The 21,780-nt window shown below is 56.6% G+C and overlaps 1 protein-coding gene across 3 annotated transcripts in view; it reads left to right on the forward strand.

Annotated features, from left to right (window-relative positions):
* LOC147101507 (1-phosphatidylinositol 4,5-bisphosphate phosphodiesterase delta-3-like) overlaps positions 1-13,685 on the forward strand; it is a 275,280-nt gene extending 261,595 nt beyond the window's left edge. For all 3 annotated transcript variants that reach the window (XM_085966655.1, XM_085966656.1, XM_085966657.1), the window contains one exon: positions 12,972-13,685. In XM_085966655.1, coding sequence (XP_085822781.1) covers positions 12,972-13,060 — 89 coding nt within the window. In that variant the 3' untranslated portion in view covers positions 13,061-13,685. The remainder of the gene's footprint in view (positions 1-12,971) is intronic.
* The last annotated feature ends 8,095 nt before the right edge of the window (positions 13,686-21,780 follow it).

The raw sequence follows: 21,780 nt of genomic DNA on the forward strand, positions 1-21,780 counted from the left end.
CCCCTCCCACTCTGATGTTGCACCCCACTCTGACGTTGCCCTTCCCACTGAGACACTGCCCCGCCCACTGAGACACTGCCCCGCCCACTCTGACATTGCCCCTCCCTCTCTGACATTGCCCCTCCCTCTCTGAAACTGCGCCGACCTCTCTGACACTGCACCTCCCACTCTGACACAGCCCCTCCCTCTCTGAAACTGCCCCTCCCACTGAGACTGCCCCACACACTCTGACACTGCCCCGCCCACTCTGACATTGCCCCTCCCTCTCTGACATTGCCCCTCCCTCTCTGAAACTGCGCCGACCTCTCTGACACTGCACCTCCCACTCTGACACAGCCCCTCCCTCTCTGAAACTGCCCCTCCCACTGAGACTGCCCCTCCCACTCTGACACTGCCCCTCCACTCTGACACTGCCCCGCCTACTGAGACACTGCCCCGCCCACTCTGACACTGCCCCTCCCACTCTGACACTGCCCCGCCTACTGAGACACTGCCCCGCCCACTCTGACACTGCCCCTCCCACTCTGACACTGCCCCCAACTCTAACTTTGCCCCGCCCACGCTGACACTGCCCCTCCCACTCTGACACTGCCCCTCCCACTCTGACACTGCCCGTCCCACTCTGACACTGCCCCTCCCACTGAGACACTGCCCCTCCCACTCTGATGTTGCCCCCCCACTCTGACATTGCCCCTCCCACTGAGACACTGCCCCTCCCAAACTGACATTGCCCCTCCCATTCTGACACTGCCCCTCCCAGTCTGACATTGCCCCTCCCACTCTGACCCTGCCCCTCCCACTCTGACACTGCCTCTCCCACTGAGACACTGCCCCTCCCATTCTGACATTGCCCCTCCCACTCTGACACTGCCCCTCCCACTCTGACACTGCCTTTCCCACTGAGACATTGCCCCTCCCACTCTGACACTGCCCCTCCCATTCTGACATTGCCCCTCCCACTCTGACGTTGCGCCCACACTCTGACATTGCCCCTCCCACTGAGACACTGCCCCTCCCACTCTGACACTGCCCCTCCCTCTCTGACACTGCCCCGCCCTCTCTGACACTGCCCCTCCCACTCTGACACTGCCCCTCCCTCTCTGACACTGACCCTCCCTCTCTGACCCTGCCCCTCCCTCATTGACACTGCCCCTCCCACTCTGACATTACCCCACCCTCTCTCACGGTGCCCCTCCCACTCTGACACTATCCCTCCCACTGACACTGCCCCACCCACTCTGAAACTGCCCCACCCACTCTGAGAATGCCCCTCCCACTGAGACATTGCCCCCCCCACTCTTACATTGCCCCTCCCACTCTGACACTGCCCCGCCCACTCTCACATCGCCCCTCCCAATGAACATTGCCCCTCCCACTCTGACATTGCCCCTCCCACTCTGACACTGCCACTCCCACCCTGACACTGCCCCTCCCACTCTGACACTGCCACGCCCACTGACATTGCCCTCCCACTCTGATACTATCCCTCCCACTCTGACACTGCCCCGCCCACTCTGACATTGCCCCTCCCACTGAGACATTGCCCCTCCCACTCTGACATTGCCCCTCCCACCCTGACACTGCCCCGCCCACCCTGATACTTCCCGGCCCACTCTGACACTGCCCCTCCCACTCTGACACTGCCCCTCCCACTATCACTGCCCCTCCCACTCTGACACTGCCCTCCCACTCTGACTCTGCCCCTCCCACTCTGATATTGCCCCTCCCACTCTGACATTGCCCCACCCACTGACACTGCCCCGCCCACACTGACACTATCCCTCCCACTCTGACACTGCCCCACCCTCTCTGACACTGCCCCACCGTCTCTGACACTGCCCCACCCTCTCTGACACTGCCCCACCCACGCTGACACTTCCCCGCCCTCTCTGACACTGCCCCGCCCACTCTGACACTGCCCTCCCTCTCTGATTCTGCCCCGCCCACTCTGACATTGCCCCTCCCTCTCTGAAACTGCCCCTCACTCTGACACTGCCCCTCCCACTCTGACATTGCCCCTCCCATTCTGACACTGCCCCCCACTCTGACACTGACCCCCCACTCTGACATTGCCCCACCCACTCTGACATTGCCCCTCCCACTCTGACACTGCCCCTCCCACTGAGAGACTGCCCCTCCCTCTCTGACATTGCCCCTCCCACTGAGACACTGCCCCTCCCACTCTGACACTGCCCCGCCCACTCTGACACTGCCCCTCCCACTGAGACACTGCCCCTCCCACTCTGACATTGCCCCTCCCACTCTGACACTGCCCCTCCCACTGAGACACTGCCCTTCCCATTCTTACATTGCCCCTCCCACTGTGACACTGCCCCTCCCACTGAGACACTGCCCCGCCACTCTGACACTGCCCCTCCCACTCTGACACTGCCCCACCCACTGAGACACTGCCCCGCTCACTCTGCCACTGCCCCTCCCTCACTGACACTGCCCCTCCCACTGAGACACTGCCCCTCCCACTGAGACATTGCCCCTCCGACTCTGACACTGCCCCTCCCACTGAGACACTGCCCCACCCACTCTGACACTGCCCCGCCCACTCTGACACTGCCCTCCCACTCTGACTCTGCCCCGCCCACTCTGACATTGCCCCTCCCTCTCTGATACTGCCCCTCACTCTGACACTGCCCCCCCACTCTGACATTGCCCCTCCCATTCTGACACTGCCCCCCACTCTGACACTGACCCCCCACTCTGACATTGCCCCGCCCACTCTGACATTGCCCCTCCCACTCTGACACTGCCCCTCCCACTGAGAGACTGCCCCTCCCACTCTGACATTGCCACTCCCACTGAGACACTGCCCCTCCCACTCTGACACTATCCCTCCCACTCTGACACTGCCCCGCCCACTCTGACACTGCCCCTCCCACTGAGACACTGCCCCTCCCACTCTGACATTGCCCCTCCCACTCTGACACTGCCCCTCCCACTGAGACACTGCCATTCCCATTCTGACATTGCCCCTCCCACTCTGACACTGCCCCTCCCACTGAGACACTGCCCCACCCACTCTGACACTGCCCCTCCCACTCTGACACTGCCCCTCCCACTCTGACAGTGCCCCGCCCACTCTGACACTGCCCCTCCCTCTCTGACACTGCCCCTCCCTCTCTGACACTGCCCCTCCCTCTCTGACACTGCCCCTCCCACTGAGACACTGCCCCTCCCACTGAGACACTGCCCCTCCCACTCTGACATTGCCCCTCCCAATCTGACACTGCCCTTCCCATTCTGACACTGCCCCCCCACTGAGACACTGCCCCTCCCTCTCTGACACTGCCCCTCCCACTGAGACACTGCCCCTCCCACTGAGACACTGCCCCTCCCACTCTGACATTGCCCCTCCCAATCTGACACTGCCCTTCCCACTCTGACACTGCCCCGCCCACTGAGACACTGCCCCGCTCACTCTGCCACTGCCCCTCCCTCACTGACACTGCCCCTCCCACTGAGACACTGCCCCTCCCACTGAGACACTGCCCCTCCCACTGAGACATTGCCCCTCCGACTCTGACACTGCCCCTCCCACTGAGACACTGCCACTCCCACTCTGACATTGCCCCTCCCACTCTGACACTGCCCCGCCCACTCTGACACTGCCCCGCCCACTCTGACACTGCCCTCCCACTCTGACTCTGCCCCGCCCACTCTGACATTGCCCCTCCCTCTCTGATACTGCCCCTCACTCTGACACTGCCCCCCCACTCTGACATTGCCCCTCCCATTCTGACACTGCCCCCCACTCTGACACTGGCCCCCACTCTGACATTGCCCCGCCCACTCTGAAATTGCCCCTCCCACTCTGACACTGCCCCTCCCACTGAGAGACTGCCCCTCCCACTCTGACATTGCCACTCCCACTGAGACACTGCCCCTCCCACTGAGACACTGCCCCTCCCACTCTGACGCTGCCCCTCCCACTGAGACACTGCCCCACCCACTCTGACACTGCCCCTCCCACTCTGACACTGCTCCGCCCACTGAGACACTGCCCCGCTCACTCGGACACTGCCCCTCCCACTGAGACACTGCCCCTCCCACTCTGACACTGCCCCGCCCACTCTGACACTGCCCCTCCCACTGAGGCATTGCCACTCCCACTCTGACATTGCCCCTCCCACTCTGACATTGCCCCCCCACTCTGACATTGCCTCTCCCTGTCTGACACTGCCCCTCCCACTCTGACATTGCCCCTCTCACTCTGACACTGCCCCTCCCACTCTGACACTGCACCTCCCACTCTGACACTGCCCCGCCCACTCTGACACTGCCCCGCCCACTCTGACACTGCCCCTCCTACTCTGACACTGCCCCACCCACTCTGACAATGCCCCTCCCACTGAGACACTGCCCCGCCATCTCTGACATTGCCCCTCCCTCTCTGACACTGCCCCGCACACTGTGACACTGCCCCCCCACTCTGCACTGCCTCTCCTACTCTGACACTGCCCCTCCTACTCTGACACTGCCCCACCCACTCTGACAATGCCCCTCCCACTGAGACATTGCCCCTCCCACTCTTACATTGCCCCTCCCACTCTGACACTGCCCCTCCCACTCTGACATTGCCCCTCCCATGCCCCTCCCACTCTGATGTTGCCCCCCACTCTGACATTGCCCTTCCCACTGAGACACTGCCCCGCCCACTCTGACATTGCCCCTCCCTCTCTGACATTGCCCCTCCCTCTCTGACATTGCCCCTCCCTCTCTGAAACTGCGACGACCTCTCTGACACTGCCCCTCCCACTCTGACACAGCCCCTCCCACTGAGACATTGCCCCCCCCACTCTGACACTGCCGCTCCCAACCTAACACTGCCCCTCCCACTCTGACACTGCCACGCCCACTGACATTGCCCCTCCCACTCTGACACTGCCCCGCCCACTCTGAATCGGCCCCGCCCACTCTGACATTGCCCCTCCCACTGAGACATTGCCCCTCCCACTCTGACATTGCCCCTCCCACCCTGACACTGCCCCGCCCACTCTGATACTTCCCGGCCCACTCTGACACTGACCCTCCCACTCTGACACTGCCCCTCCCACTGTCACTGCCCCACCCACTCTGACACTATCCCTCCCACTCTGACATTGCCCCTCCCACTCTGACACTGCCTCTCCCACTGAGACACTGCCCCTCCCATTCTGACATTGCCCCTCCCACTCTGACACTGCCCCTCCCACTCTGACACTGCCTTTCCCACTGAGACATTGCCCCTCCCACTCTGACACTGCCCCTCCCATTCTGACATTGCCCCTCCCACTCTGACGTTGTGCCCACACTCTGACATTGCTCCTCCCACTGAGACACTGCCCCTCCCACTCTGAAACTGCCCCTCCCTCTCTGACACTGCCCCGCCCTCTCTGACACTGCCCCTCCCACTCTGACACTGCCCCTCCCTCTCTGACACTGACCCTCCCTCTCTGACCCTGCCCCTCCCTCATTGACACTGCCCCTCCCAATCTGACATTACCCCACCCTCTCTCACGGTGCCCCTCCCACTCTGACACTATACCTCCCACTGACACTGCCCCGCCCACTCTGACAATGCCCCGCCCACTGAGACATTGCCCCCCCACTCTTACATTGCCCCTCCCACTCTGACACTGCCCCGCCCACTCTCACATCGCCCCTCCCACTGAGACATTGCCCCTCCCACTCTGACATTGCCCCTCCCACTCTGATACTGCCCCTCACTCTGACACTGCCCCCCCACTCTGACATTGCCCCTCCCATTCTGACACTGCCCCCCACTCTGACACTGGCCCCCCACTCTGACATTGCCCCGCCCACTCTGAAATTGCCCCTCCCACTCTGACACTGCCCCTCCCACTGAGAGACTGCCCCTCCCACTCTGACATTGCCACTCCCACTGAGACACTGCCCCTCCCACTGAGACACTGCCCCTCCCACTCTGACGCTGCCCCTCCCACTGAGACACTGCCCCACCCACTCTGACACTGCCCCTCCCACTCTGACACTGCTCCGCCCACTGAGACACTGCCCCGCTCACTCGGACACTGCCCCTCCCACTGAGACACTGCCCCTCCCACTCTGACACTGCCCCGCCCACTCTGACACTGCCCCTCCCACTGAGGCATTGCCACTCCCACTCTGACATTGCCCCTCCCACTCTGACATTGCCCCCCCACTCTGACATTGCCTCTCCCTGTCTGACACTGCCCCTCCCACTCTGACATTGCCCCTCTCACTCTGACACTGCCCCTCCCACTCTGACACTGCACCTCCCACTCTGACACTGCCCCGCCCACTCTGACACTGCCCCGCCCACTCTGACACTGCCCCTCCTACTCTGACACTGCCCCACCCACTCTGACAATGCCCCTCCCACTGAGACACTGCCCCGCCATCTCTGACATTGCCCCTCCCTCTCTGACACTGCCCCGCACACTGTGACACTGCCCCCCCACTCTGCACTGCCTCTCCTACTCTGACACTGCCCCTCCTACTCTGACACTGCCCCACCCACTCTGACAATGCCCCTCCCACTGAGACATTGCCCCTCCCACTCTTACATTGCCCCTCCCACTCTGACACTGCCCCTCCCACTCTGACATTGCCCCTCCCATGCCCCTCCCACTCTGATGTTGCCCCCCACTCTGACATTGCCCTTCCCACTGAGACACTGCCCCGCCCACTCTGACATTGCCCCTCCCTCTCTGACATTGCCCCTCCCTCTCTGACATTGCCCCTCCCTCTCTGAAACTGCGACGACCTCTCTGACACTGCCCCTCCCACTCTGACACAGCCCCTCCCACTGAGACATTGCCCCCCCCACTCTGACACTGCCGCTCCCAACCTAACACTGCCCCTCCCACTCTGACACTGCCACGCCCACTGACATTGCCCCTCCCACTCTGACACTGCCCCGCCCACTCTGAATCGGCCCCGCCCACTCTGACATTGCCCCTCCCACTGAGACATTGCCCCTCCCACTCTGACATTGCCCCTCCCACCCTGACACTGCCCCGCCCACTCTGATACTTCCCGGCCCACTCTGACACTGACCCTCCCACTCTGACACTGCCCCTCCCACTGTCACTGCCCCACCCACTCTGACACTATCCCTCCCACTCTGACATTGCCCCTCCCACTCTGACACTGCCTCTCCCACTGAGACACTGCCCCTCCCATTCTGACATTGCCCCTCCCACTCTGACACTGCCCCTCCCACTCTGACACTGCCTTTCCCACTGAGACATTGCCCCTCCCACTCTGACACTGCCCCTCCCATTCTGACATTGCCCCTCCCACTCTGACGTTGTGCCCACACTCTGACATTGCTCCTCCCACTGAGACACTGCCCCTCCCACTCTGAAACTGCCCCTCCCTCTCTGACACTGCCCCGCCCTCTCTGACACTGCCCCTCCCACTCTGACACTGCCCCTCCCTCTCTGACACTGACCCTCCCTCTCTGACCCTGCCCCTCCCTCATTGACACTGCCCCTCCCAATCTGACATTACCCCACCCTCTCTCACGGTGCCCCTCCCACTCTGACACTATACCTCCCACTGACACTGCCCCGCCCACTCTGACAATGCCCCGCCCACTGAGACATTGCCCCCCCACTCTTACATTGCCCCTCCCACTCTGACACTGCCCCGCCCACTCTCACATCGCCCCTCCCACTGAGACATTGCCCCTCCCACTCTGACATTGCCCCTCCCACTCTGACACTGCCGCTCCCACCCTGACACTGCCCCTCCCACTCTGACACTGCCATGCCCACTGACATTGCTCCTCCCACTCTGATACTATCCCTCCCACTCTGACACTGCCCCGCCCACTCTGAATCTGCCCCACCCACTCTGACATTGCCCCTCCCACTGAGACATTGCCCCTCCCACTGAGACACTGCCCCTCCCACACTGACATTGCTCCTCCCATTCTGACACGGCCCCTCCCAGTCTGACATTGCCCCTCCCACTCTGACACTGCCTCTCCCACTGAGACACTGCCCCTCCCATTCTGACATTGCCCCTCCCACTCTGACACTGCCCCTCCCACTCTGACACTGACCCTCCCTCTCTGACATTGCCCCGCCCACTGAGACATTACCCCACCCACTCTCACAGTGCCCCTCCCACTCTGACACTATCCCTCCCACTAACACTGCCCCGCCCACTCTGAAACTGCCCCTCCCACTGAGACATTGCCCCCCGACTCTTACATTGCCCCTCCCACTCTTACACTGCCCCGCCCACTCTCGCACCGCCCCCCCACTGAGACATTGCCCCTCCCACTCTGACATTGCCCCTCCCACTCTGACACTGCCGCTCCCACCCTGACACTGCCCCTCCCAGTCTGACACTGCCACGCCCACTGACATTGCCCCTCCCACTCTGACACTATCCCTCCCACTGTGACACTGCCCCGCCCACTCTGACATTGCCCCTCCCACTGAGACATTGCCCCTCCCACTCTGACATTGCCGCTCCCACCCTGACACTGCCCCGCCCACTCTGATACTTCCCGGCCCACTCTGACATTGCCCCTCCCACTCTGACACTGCCTCTCCCACTCTGACACTGCCCCTCCCACTCTGACACTGCCTTTCCCACTGAGACATTGCCCCTCCCACTCTGACACTGCCCCTCCCATTCTGACATTGCCCCTCCCACTCTGACGTTGTGCCCACACTCTGACATTGCTCCTCCCAATGAGACACTGCCCCTCCCACTCTGACACTGCCCCTCCCTCTCTGACACTGCCCCTCCCTCTCTGACACTGCCCCACCCTCTCTGACACTGCCCCTCCCACTCTGACACTGCCCCTCCCACTCTGACATTACCCCACCCACTCTCACGGTGCCCCTCCCACTCTGACACTATCCCTCCCACTGACACTGCCCCGCCCACTCTGACAATGCCCCGCCCACTGAGACATTGCCCCCCCACTCTTACATTGCCCCTCCCACTCTGACACTGCCCCGCCCACTCTCACATCGCCCCTCCCACTGAGACATTCCCCCCCCACTCTGACATTGCCCCTCCCACTCTGACACTGCCGCTCCCACCCTGACACTGCCCCTCCCACTCTGACACTGCCACGCCCACTGACATTGCTCCTCCCACTCTGATACTATCCCTCCCACTCTGACAGTGCCCCGCCCACTCTGAATCTGCCCCGCCCACTCTGACATTGCCCCTCCCACTGAGACATTGCCCCTCCCACTCTGACATTGCCCCTCCCACCCTGACACTGCCCCGCCCACTCTTATACTTCCCGGCCCACTCTGACACTGCCCCTCCCACTCTGACACTGCCCCTCCCACTCTGACTCTGCCCCTCCCACTCTGACTCTGCCCCTCCCACTCTGACATTGCCCCACCCACTGACACTGCCCCGCCCACGCTGACACTATCCCTCCCACTCTGACACTGCCCCTCCCACTCTGACACTGCCCCACCCACTCTGACACTGCCCTCCCACTCTGACACTGCCCCACCCACTCTGACACTGCCCCGCCCTCTCTGATATTGCCCCTCACTCTGACACTGCCCCTCCCACTCTGACATTGCCCCTCCCATTCTGACACTGCCCCCCACTCTGACACTGCCCCTCCCACTCTGACATTGCCCCTCCCACTCTGACACTGCCCCTCCCACTCTGACACTGCCCCTCGCACTCTGACACTGCCCCTCCCACTGAGACACTGCCCCTCCCACTCTGACATTGCCCCTCCCACTCTGACACTGCCCCTCCCACTGAGACACTGCCCCGCCACTCTGACACTGCCCCTCACACTCTGACACTGCCCCGCCCACTGAGACACTGCCCCTCCCACTGAGACACTGCCCCGCCCACTCTGACATTGCCCCTCCCTGTCTGATACTGCCCCTCACTCTGACACTGACCCCCCACTCTGACATTGCCCCTCCCACTCTGACACTGCCCCTCCCACTGAGAGACTGCCCCTCCCACTCTGACATTGCCACTCCCACTGAGACACTGCCCCTCCCACTCTGACTCTATCCCTCCCACTCTGACACTGCCCCACCCACTCTGACACTGCCCCTCCCACTCTGACACTGCTCCTCCCACTCTGACACTGCCCCTCCCTCTCTGACACTGCCCCTCCCACTGAGACACTGCCCCTCCCACTCTGACACTGCCCCTCCCACTGAGACACTGCCCCTCCGACTCTGACACTGCCCCTCCCACTGAGACACTGCCCCACCCACTGAGACACTGCCCCTCCGACTCTGACACTGCCCTCCCACTCTGACTCTGCCCCGCCCACTCTGATACTGCCCCTCCCACTGAGACACTGCCCCTCCCACTCTGACATTGCCCCTCCCATTCTGACACTGCCCCCCACTCTGACATTGCCCCTCCCTCTCTGATACTGCCCCTCACTCTGACACTGACCCCCCACTCTGACATTGCCCTGCCCACTCTGACACTGCCCCTCCCACTCTGACATTGCCACTCCCACTCTGACACTGCCCCTCCCACTCTGACACTGCCCCTCCCACTCTGATACTGCCCCTCACTCTGACACTGCCCCTCCCACTCTGACATTGCCCCTCCCACTCTGACACTGACCCCCCACTCTGACATTGCCCCGCCCACTCTGACATTGCCCCTCCCACTGAGAGACTGCCCCTGCCACTCTGACATTGCCCCTCCCACTGAGACACTGCCCCTCCCACGCTGCCACTGCCCCGCCCACTCTGACACTGCCCCTCCCACTGAGACACTGCCCATCCCACTCTGACATTGCCCCTCCCACTCTGACACTGCCCCTCCCACTCTGACACTGCCCCTCCCTCTGAGACACTGCCCTTCCCATTCTGACATTGCCCCTCCCACTCTGACACTGCCCCCCCACTGAGACACTGCCCCTCCCACTCTGACACTGCCCCTCCCACTCTGACACTGCCCCTCCCTCTGAGACACTGCCCCGCCCAGTCTGACACTGCCCCTCCCACTCTGACACTGCCACGCCCACTGAGACACTGCCCCGCTCACTCTGACACTGCCCCTCCCTCTCTGACACTGCCCCTCCCACTGAGACTCTGCCCCTCCCACTGAGACACTGCCCCTCCCACTCTGACACTGCCCCTCCACTCTGACACTGCCCCTCCCACTCTGATACCGCCCCCCAGTCTGACAATGCCCCACCCACTCTGACACTGCCCCCCCCACTCTGACACTGCCCCGCCCACTGAGACACTGCCCCTCCCACTGAGACACTGCCCCTCCCAGTCTGACACTGCCCCTTGAGTTCAGTGCAATGAATGCAACCCACTTCTATCTGCATCAAGAGATTGTGGGATCCGTCACCCCTGGAGACTGCAGTCCATCTCTACTGCTGAGGTTTGATGGAGACTTGGAGGGGGTTAACTGCAGAGTCCAGGCCAACACTCAGTCCCAATGCCTTTGATTCACTGTAAAGGTATCTCACTTCTCCATTACCCCACATACCTCACAGAAAGACATCTCACACCTAGCCAGACCCACAGGAGCATTCCCTGTGTTCAGGTTTTGCACTGGTGTGTGAATGGACAGGAGAAGGTCGGATTCCTGGTGCCTTTGGACGAGAGAGGAAATGTCACAGCTGGAGATGCGTCTGTCCACCACTAAAGATACCTGTTGAACCTGCTGCCTTTAGCTCTCATTTCCGACCCAGTCTGGGAGTGCGTTGGGAGCAGGAGGGGTTACTGATTCACTTTGTTTCAGTAGTGCAGTGGGTATAGAGCGACAAAGTGTGGGGACAATGTAATGGAGATAGGAGTGGTGGAGAGTGATGTGTAGGGGTGCACTGGCTGAATACAATCACCCCAAACCCACAGTAAATGGAATAATTATCTCACTCAGTTACTAGAGCGCGACAGATCGGAGAAGGGGCAAAGAATCTCAGGCAGACGGACAATCCCCTAGAGTTAGTCTAGCGGTCTGTGCAGCAGGTTCTGCTTACAGGGACAGGTCCAGCAGGATGCAGCACCAGATTGGTATTGAAGACGTAGATGTGACATTGACACTGAACTAACTTCTCGTTGCAGGCAATATTAATATTGATATTAACTCCCCTCTCCTGGGTCCCGCCACCCACCCACCCACTCCTCTCCTGCCTCGATCCCAGGGGGAAAAGACACCCACCCCATGCCGGCCGGCCCTCTGTAAACAGGCAGATCCAGCTTTGAGGATGTAATCGGGGCCTAATCTGTCATTTTAACCTGAGGCCTGAGCAGGGGGCTTCACCCCCACCCCCGGACCTGCCAGGAGCCTGACTCTGGGTCACAAGAGGGCCAGTCGGGCCAGTCTAACAAAAATGTCTTTGAAGTTCCCTTGTGGAGCCAGAAGGAGCAGGAGTCTGTCCGGGCCCACGAAGGAGCGTTAGGCCCCTCGCCCCCGGACCACCATTCCCCAGCCTACCGGCCCCCGGACCACCATTCCCCCCGCCCCCAGCCCACCATTCCCCGGCCCAGCCCCACCCATCCACTTACCTGGTGCCGGGGCCCATTCCATTCCATTCCCTGGGATCCCCGCCAGTCAGCTCCTGCCACCTGTTGCTACCGGCTGGGCACTCGCTTCCCACCAGTTCTGACCGGTTTGATCGGGAAGCGACATGTTAATGAGGGGCCCGGCCGAGCCTGCGGCCGCTGGGCCACTACCAGTCGAGCAGTCCCTCGCTTTGCCGCAATCCCGCCCGGGAGTGGAAATGGAGCCGTTGATCTTTGGCGTGGGCTATTTCTGGACCTGATCCCCATCACCCCCACCCTTCCCCATGGCAGTCAGCCCTCCCAGGGAGGTACTGCCGCACTCCCCACATCGGTAGGACAGTGCACCCTGTCTCCCCCTCCCCCTGTAATGTTTCTGTCTGTATCTGCAGGCTATCGACACATCCCCCTGTAATGTTTCTCTCTGTATCTACAGGCTATCGACACATCCCCCTGTAATGTTTCTCTCTGTATCTGCAGGCTATCGACACATCCACTTGCTGTCCAGAGACGCAGCCTCTCTCTCACCGGCGACTCTCTTTGTGCGGATCAGGATTAAGAGCGTCTAGCGCGGAGCGAGCAAGGATCCGCTCGCAGTCTGACTGCGTGACACGAACTGTTACTGTGACCCACTCCGTACACCTGCCCAGTGCCAAGCACAGCAAGTCGGGGGGAAGCAGAGCTGAATGAGGAGGCTCAATACACTGCCTGACTATCTATGCACCTTAAACAGTTCTACAGCATGACACAGATACGACAGTAAGCACAAAACCCCACTGCCTTTTACAGTGTGACTCAAGACGCCAGTTTCACTCTGGATCATTTCTCACCCAACTCCCGGCCGATTTCAGACTGTTACCGGGGCGATAGATATCTTTCATCTTCATTCTAGGTTCTATCAAAACATGAACTGGATCCGAACCCTTTTACAAACTGGAGCTCAAAGGAATACCTTCTTTAACCGGGGATCAGTCACCAGCAACAACAGTGCGTCACGGAATGGTTCTTCCCCAGCCTGTGGTCTAAGCCTGTGTGTGCCGTACACAGGAGAAGATTCAGCACTCCCAGCTCAGCCAAATTACCTACACTGTACCTGCATAGTGCTGTCATTTATATTGTGTATTAACATTATTTTATCTATGTTTATATATATATATATATATATATAAAGTGAGCTGTTTATTTTACAATATAGTCCGCGTAGTGTTCTGTGGACCCCCTCACACTCAGATCACCGTGTGCTTTGAACCTGTCTGTCCAGTGCTGCGGATGCTGGAAATCTGAAATAACAACAGAAAATGCTGGAAACACTCAGCAGGCCAGGCAACATCCATGGGGAGAGAAACAGAGTTAACGGGGGGAATTTTCCCAGCCCTGGGGAGGTGGGACTGCCGGGAAAATGGCAGAATCTGGGAGCGGGTATCGACCCCGCCCCCAACCCGCCTCCGTGCTATCTTCCCGGGAGGCGGGTTCTCGAGTCGCGCAGGGACCTGTCTCCTCGAGGCAGGAAGGGGATTAGAGCCAATTAACTGCCTGTTAACAGGTAGTTAAGAGGCAGTTTTGAGGCTTTTCCCCATTTTACCCCTGCAATTGCAGGCTTCCCGACGGCTGCGAACCTCGCCAGGGTCAGCGAGGCGAGCAGTGGGTCTGCGGGGGTGAGAGGGGTCGAAAAGTCTGCTGTGGTGGTGAGTGATGGGTGCAAGTGTGGCGAGGTATGAGAGGTGAGTGTAAAGTGTTAGAAAAAGTTTCCTTACCTTTGCTTCTTCCTGCAGGCTTCAACCCTTGGGGATCCGGAGGTGCCTCATCTCAACGGCAGAGATGACAGAATGGCTGCTGCATTCTCAGACGCAGCAACCATCTGCTTTCTGCTAAGGAGTGAGGTTTTGGTGAGCCTTCAGTGCAAGGGCTCACTTTAGAACAGAGATTGTCAGTGTTTGACAGCTTCTCAAATCTGTCAAACACTGGCAATTCATCTGTCAAAAAATTTTCGACAATTGAAACATTATACGCTGACGTCCTCTGTCACTGGCTTTCCCTTAATTGGCCGGTAAGTACACAGGGTGGGCTTAACAAGGCCAATCAAGGGAAAATAGTGTGGGTTGGTCAGACGTCGTTGGGGGCGGGACTGAAAGCCGACAACCAGCAGTCCCGCCCCCAACACGCCCCCATTGACAAAATCCAGCCCAACATTTCAGGTTTCTCTCTCCACGGATGCTGTCTGGCCTGCTGAGTGTCTCCAGCATTTTCTGTTGTTGGTCCAGTTTTGGTGATGAGCATCCAGTAATTTTGAGGAGTAAAACCCAGTCAAGAAGGATCCAGTTTTTCCCCGCTGTGCACTTGATTTGGAAAGGAAGTGTTCACGCACACTGGAGCCCGCTTTCAGCAATTACACACGTCGTTTTTTGTTTAAAAGATGTCCTGCCCACGTCTGGCTTTGGACTGGGCGAAAGCTGGCAAGCCTGTTGTCCTCAGAGGGAGGAGACCCCATCAGTGGGCCAGCTTCACCCACATCCTGAGAACAAATTACAAACAAGGGGAGGACTCTACAGCAAGCAATGCTTTGTCACAGGGAGCAGTTGAGGCAGAGACCATTGCACACTTATAAGGGAAACCGGATAAACATCAGAAGCAGAGGAAGATGAAGGGCAATGGGGAGAGAGCAGGGTGGTGGGAGAGTTCGGAGTTGTTCTTTCGGTGCTCTCGGTCTCCTTCTGTGCTGTGAACCTCTATGGGGCAGAGTTCCCGTTAGTTTGGTCAGTGTGTAAACAGGTGAAATCAGCCGAAGCAATGCAAATGGTCGGGGAATTTCACATGTATTTTCCACGATCTTTCACGCTGGTTTAAAACTCATTTGGCTGGAGGCCGGCCCCGCCCACTAAACTGGCCACGCCCCCCGATCGAACGAATCGCCGTGACGAGTTTCCGTCGGTTGCACCCATTTGAGGCTCTTAAAATGAAGCTGCTTTTTTAGACGCACAGACACTATTCGGCACGTTTTAAATGGCCCAGAAATTCGGGTCTCCACGGGTGAGTACGCACGGGGTCCTCACCCGTAGGCCCAATGGAAGTGCCGGTTTCCTGCATGCACTGCACATGCGCGGGAAACCGGCACTTCCATTCCCCTGAAAGAAGGGGTTCAGAGGTCGAACGCGTGCGCGGGAGAGGTTGCGCGTGCGCATCGAACTTCGTTTTTTTTGCAGGTTTTCCCGGGAGGGTAAGTCTCCAGGAGTTAGACGTGTAAAACGCAGGCGCAAGGCCTGCTTTTTACAAGGTAAGTGGTGAGTTAATTAAAATTAAAACATTTTTACCGCAAGTTTATTATTTTTAAATACTTTAAAGAAAGGTAAGTTTATTTTTAGCCCCGTTAGAAAATAAAATTATTTTTTTCAAAAATTTAAATTATTGTTTAAAATAGTTATTTCATGTAATTTATAGTTTATTTAAAAAATGTGATGTTCTTTTTAAATTTATTTGAAGATTTAGTGATGTTTTGGGGCCCGTAGTATTTATAAGTTTTGACAGCCCTTCCTGTCAAACTTATGAATGAAGCATTCCCTGCTCCGATTGGCTCTCCGTGGCCCACGTGATCCCAGGGGATGCATCGAACTAACTGCGCCCCTGGGATACGCAAGCACTGCGCGCCGGCAGCTAGAGGAGGCCCAGGATCGGAATTCCACGGGGGCCCACAGCTCAACGGCCGGCGCGCAAGGTAAGTGCAGGTCGGGGGCTTGCACCCGCGGGACGTCTCCGACCCGAATTTCTGGGCCATGAATTTACTAAGAAACTGACTAGGGTACACCGGTGAAACCAGTGAATGGTTCAGTATAGTTTTGTAAGTCATTTTCAGTGATTTTAAATCAGGTTACTCACAGGTGGAGGACTGGACACTTATTAAAAATGTCTATTTTTTGTGATAAACCCATTTTCAGCTGCATTAATAAAACTGTACCAAGTTACCTCACTTAAATACATCAAGGAATATATTTTAATGCAAAGAAAATTAAGAAACGATTACGGTTTATTGCGCTGATTCATGGAAGATTTTACGTTTGTGATTAGGCCAATGAGTTTGGGTGGAAACTTGAACCACAACTTCACTTCGGAAAAAAAGCACGATTTCAGACCAGTTTCCCCATTGAGCCCAAAGCTGAAATTCTACCCCCCTGATTTACTTTGGGTCTGCAGACTCACTGAGCTTAAAATAGTCAGGCCAATGATGGAATTTAACTCTTAGTAAAGAAAAGCCGTATGATGGGATAGGTAGTCAGAACACTAGATTGCAAATCTGTCTGGGTTATATTCAAGGTGAGAACGACTGGAATGATTCCAAGCACAAACAGGGATGAGCTGAGAGGAGAAATTAGGGACGTTTATTTGCAAATTCTGGAGTGAAGATGGTTAAGGAGAGATTCATCGAGGTAGATAAAATATGACATGGGATAGAAAGGATAAACCCAGATTACGTCATAGTATGTCAGGTCAGTACAGCAAGCGGACATCAAATTAAATTAAAATTTAATCTAAAACGGGTATTACTCAAAGGGCAATGAACCTTTGAAATAATCTGTCAGACCAGCTGCTAGACACTAAACATTAGCCACATTCCAGAGTCGGCAGTTACTGGGAACGTTAGGGGACTGGGAACGTTAGGGGACTGGGAACCAGTACGCATGCACGGCCGCGCAGTAATCGGCAAGGTCCCGCGCAGACCGCTCACAAGCCTTTCCATTTCAAATACTGCGCATGCGCAAAAACTTAAAGGGACCACGCATTGAAATGAACAGACCGTGAACGACAAAGATAATTTAGAGGGAACATTACTGGGAACGTTAAGGTACCGGGAATGTTAGTGTACTGGGAACGTTAGGGTACTGGGAACGTTAGGGTACTGGGCAATGTTATAGTACTGGGCAGTGTTAGAGTACTGGGCAATGTTAGAGTACTGGGCAATGTTAGAGTACTGGGCAATGATGGAGTCATAGGGGGAATAATTTGGTTAGTTTGCGCCTCCCGTTAGCGCTGTGTGCGGTGCCGCTCCAGGCCGGTGTTTGCGGTGCATAGAAACATAGAAGATAGGAGCAGGAGTAGGCTATTCAGCCCCTCGAGCCTGCTCCGCTATTCAATGAGATCATGGCTGATCATCCAAATTCAGTACCCTGTCCCTGCTTTCTCCCCATGTCCCTTGATCCGTTTAGCCTTAAGAAATATATCCAACTCCTTCTTAAATGGCCCAGAAATTCGGGTCTCCACGGGTGAGTACACACGGGGTACTCACCTGTAGGCCCAATGGAAGTGCCGGTTTCCTGCATACACTGCGCATGCGCAAGAAACCGGCACTTCCGTTCCCCTGAAAGCAGGGGTTCAGAAGTCGAACGCGTGCGCGGGAGAGGCTGCGCGTGTGCATCGACCTTCATTTTTTTTTTTTTTACAGGTTTTCCCGGGAAGGTAAGCCTGCAGAATTTAGAAATGTAAAAAGCAGGTGTAAGGCCTGCTTTTTACAAGGTACGTGGGGAATTAATTAAAATTAAAACATTTTTTCCACAGGTTTATTATTTTTAAATACTTTAAAGCAAGGTAAGTTTAGTTTTAGCCCCGTTAGAAAATAAAATTATTTTTTTCAAAAATTTTAATTATTGTTTAAAATAGTTATTTCATTTAATTTATAGTTTATTTAAAAAATGTGATTTTTTAAAAATTATTTGAAGATTTAGTGATGTTTTATAAGAAAGGGCCCGTAGTATTTCTAAGTTTGACAGCACTTCCTGTCAGACTTATGAATGGAGCATTCCCTGCTCTGATTGGCTCCCCATGGCCCACGTGATCCCAGGGGACGCTTCGAACTAACTGCGCCCCTGGGATACGCAATCACTGCGCGCCGGCAGCTGGAGCAGGCCCAGGATCGGAATCCCACGCGGGCCCACAGCACAATGGCCGGCGTGCTAGGTAAGTGCAGATCGGGGGCTTGCGCCCACGGGAAGCCCCCGACCCGAATTTCTGGGCCAATATATTTAATGAATTGGCCTCCACTGCCTTCTGTGGTGGAGAATTCCACAGGTTCACCACTCTCTGGGTGAAGAACTTCCTCCTCATCTCTGTCCTAAATGGCTTACCCCTTATCCTTAGACTGTGACCCCTGGTTCTGGACTCCCCGGCCATCGGGAACATCTTTCCTGCATCTAGTCTGTCTAGTCCTGTTAGAATTTTATAAGTTTCAATGAGATCCCCTCTCATTCTTCTAAACTCCAGCGAGTATAAGCCCAATCGACCCAATCTCTCCTCATACATCATTCCTGCCATCCCAGATATCAGTCTGGTGAATCTTCGCTGCATTCCCTCCATGGCAAGAACATCCTTCCTCAGATAAGGCGACCAAAACTGCACACAATACTCAAGGTGTGGTCTCACCAAGGCCATGTACAACTACAGCAAGACATCCTTGTTCCTGTACGCGAATCCTCTCGCTACGAAGGCCAACATACCATTTGCCTTCTTCACCGCCTGCTGCAGCTGCATGCTTACCTTCAGTGACTGGTGCACAAGGACACCCAGGTCTCGTTGCACTTCCCCTTCTCCCAATCTATTGCCATTCAGATAATAATCTGCCTTCCTGTTTTTGCCACCAAAGTGGATAACCTCGCATTTATCCACATTATACTGCATCTGCCATGTCTTATGTTCATTAATAAATAGACATTCTTATTATGAACACAGCTAGCTTTTGCTAGACACTTTATTGAGCACATGTGGACTGGTACAGTATCTGTAGAGGCATCCATCTTGACTGCTGCCTTGTGGGTAGCCAAGTGCCTCATGGGTAATGTAGTCTTAATATACATACAGCTGGGTAGTGTAGTCTTATATACATACAGCTATATACAGCTCTACACAGCTCTACGGCTCCACCTAGTGTCCACTATAGAATGACATGTTATTGATCATTACATCCCCCTTTCTTTGAGGTTTAACAAAATCAATATCAATCAACTTTCAAGAAAACAATAAAGATAATATCAGTAACACTTTTGTTAGTGCTCTATAAACATAAACATTTTCAAAACAGTCAACACATTTTCAAAGCTTTATATTGTACTCAAAGATTAAGTCTATCAGGCTTTTTTACTTCACGTGTGGATCTTCTCAACACGGGTAAGTCTGATGTGTCTTCATGAGATTGTTCTGGCGGTGAATGACAAGATGCAGTTGCGGCATTGTCATCAATCTGCTCTTGAATAGTCTCTTGTGTTTTTAGGAGGGAACGGCGGTTCCTCCTGAGAATCTGTCCTTCCTCAGTTCTAACAGTGTATGACCTTGGTCCTACTTCCTCAAGAACTGTAGCTTTCCTGTTCCATGCATCTGGATCCTCAATCCTGACAACATCATCCCTTGTCAATGGTTTTAGAGTTTTGGATGACTTGTCATAGTATGATTTCTGTTTCAGCTTTAACAGTTGAAGGGATGGATTTTCAGTTGCTTGCGCCAGCAGTTAGCACCTTAAGAGAAGTGAATTTCGGGCGCTATGCGTGTAGCGCCCGGGCGCAGCGCAGTTTGCGCCTCGCCCCAAATTAAGTTGGCCGTTAGCGCCGGTGCAAAGTTTAGCGCCCGCCCGGATGCGCGCGCAGAAAATGACGTCACATCCTCGTGCAACGCCCTTTGGCCGCCCCGATTCCAAACTTCAGTCGGACCACCCCATTGTGCGGCTGGCGGCCGGAGCGTTTGAAAAAAGGAACGCAACACAACCAGCGCGGGCCCCGGGGGGCGCAAATTAAAGGGGACGTTCCCTCCAGTATAAAGCCCAGCCATTTTTCAGCAAACACTCTTGTGCAACGCATTTCTGGACACACAACAAGGAGGATAGCTAACTGGTTTCAAACAGCAACAGCTCAAGTATTTTTGGACTCAGGCCAGAGCGCTGCAAGTGGCCTTTTGGAAATTTGACTGTTTGCCAGGATTTGATGGGGGTTGCATGGGGTGCCAACGCGGAGCTGCAGCGCCATGTCCGTAGGGCTCGCAGACGCATTGTGAGAGGGGCAGCCCTGGCTAGAGGCAGAGGGGGCTACAGGCGTCGGCCACGTAGGCCTTACCCAGTCAGGCTATACCGCCAGCAGCGCTCCTACCTAAACATGAGTGCCGCGCGATGTGTTAGAAGGCTCCGATTCCGAAAGGAGGTGATTGCAGAGATCTGCCACCTGCTTCGCCGAGATCTGCGGCCAAAGCTCAGGTGCAGGACGTCTCTGTCGGTGGAAGTGAAGGTGACAGTGGCATTGAACTTCTATGCCACCGGCTCCTTCCAATCCGCTGCTGGGGACATAGCAAACATCTCCCAGTACGGCACGCATCACTGCATCCGCCAGGTGACCGAAGCACTGTTCAGAAGGAGAAGCCAATTCATCTCCTTCCCCATGGCCCTGCAGAGCCAGCATCAGTGCGCCTTGGGATTTGCAAGACTCGGGGACTTCCCCTTGGTGCAGGGCGCCATTGACTGTACGCATGTGGCTTTGCGGGCCCCTCTGGAGCATGGCGAGCAGTATCGCAACAGGAAGGGCTACCATTCTCTGAATGTGCAGCTGGTGTGTGACCACAAGCAGCACATCATGGCTGTCAATGCCAGCTTCCCAGGCAGCAGCCACGATGCGTTTATCCTGCGGCAGAGTGCTGTGCATGACATGTTCGAGGCACAGCCTCCCCCAAGAGGATGGCTACTCGGGGACAAAGGCTATCCTTTGTGTACCTGGCTCATGACCCCGCTCCGCGCGCCCAGGACCGCTGCTGAAGAGGCCTACAACGAGAGCCATCAAACCACCCGCAACATCATCGAGCAAACTATTGGGGTCCTCAAGCAGCGGTTCCGCTGCCTTGATCGCTCCGGAGGAGCTCTGCAGTATTCGCCGGACCGGGTCTCCCAATTTGTGGTAGTTTGCTGCATGCTACACAACCTGGCTATCCGCAGGACTCAGGCACTGCCACCTGACGTTGGGGCAGCACCTCAGGAGGAGGAGCAGGAGGAGGAGGAGGAGGAGGAGGAGGAGGACATTCCCAGGAGGGAGCGACCAGGGCCAAGGGCCGCGCGACGCCACCTTATTACACGTTACTTCTAAGCCCCCTGTCAGGGAATGCCTTGGGGCCATGAGGGAAGATGAATGCAGCCGCTCCGCAAGCCCTCAGCCGGCGAAGCCAACAAACACTAAGAAGAACAACCATGGAGACTGCATGAATAAAGATAATTATTTATTACACAAAAATGAAAACCCCTTCCCACATGAATCCCCAAAAACAATCAACGGGCCCCACA

Source organism: Somniosus microcephalus, chromosome 24 (genome assembly GCF_052327205.1).
Source record: "Somniosus microcephalus isolate GS21.2 chromosome 24, FLI_Smic_1.0, whole genome shotgun sequence".
Taxonomy (NCBI): Eukaryota; Metazoa; Chordata; class Chondrichthyes; order Squaliformes; family Somniosidae; genus Somniosus; species Somniosus microcephalus.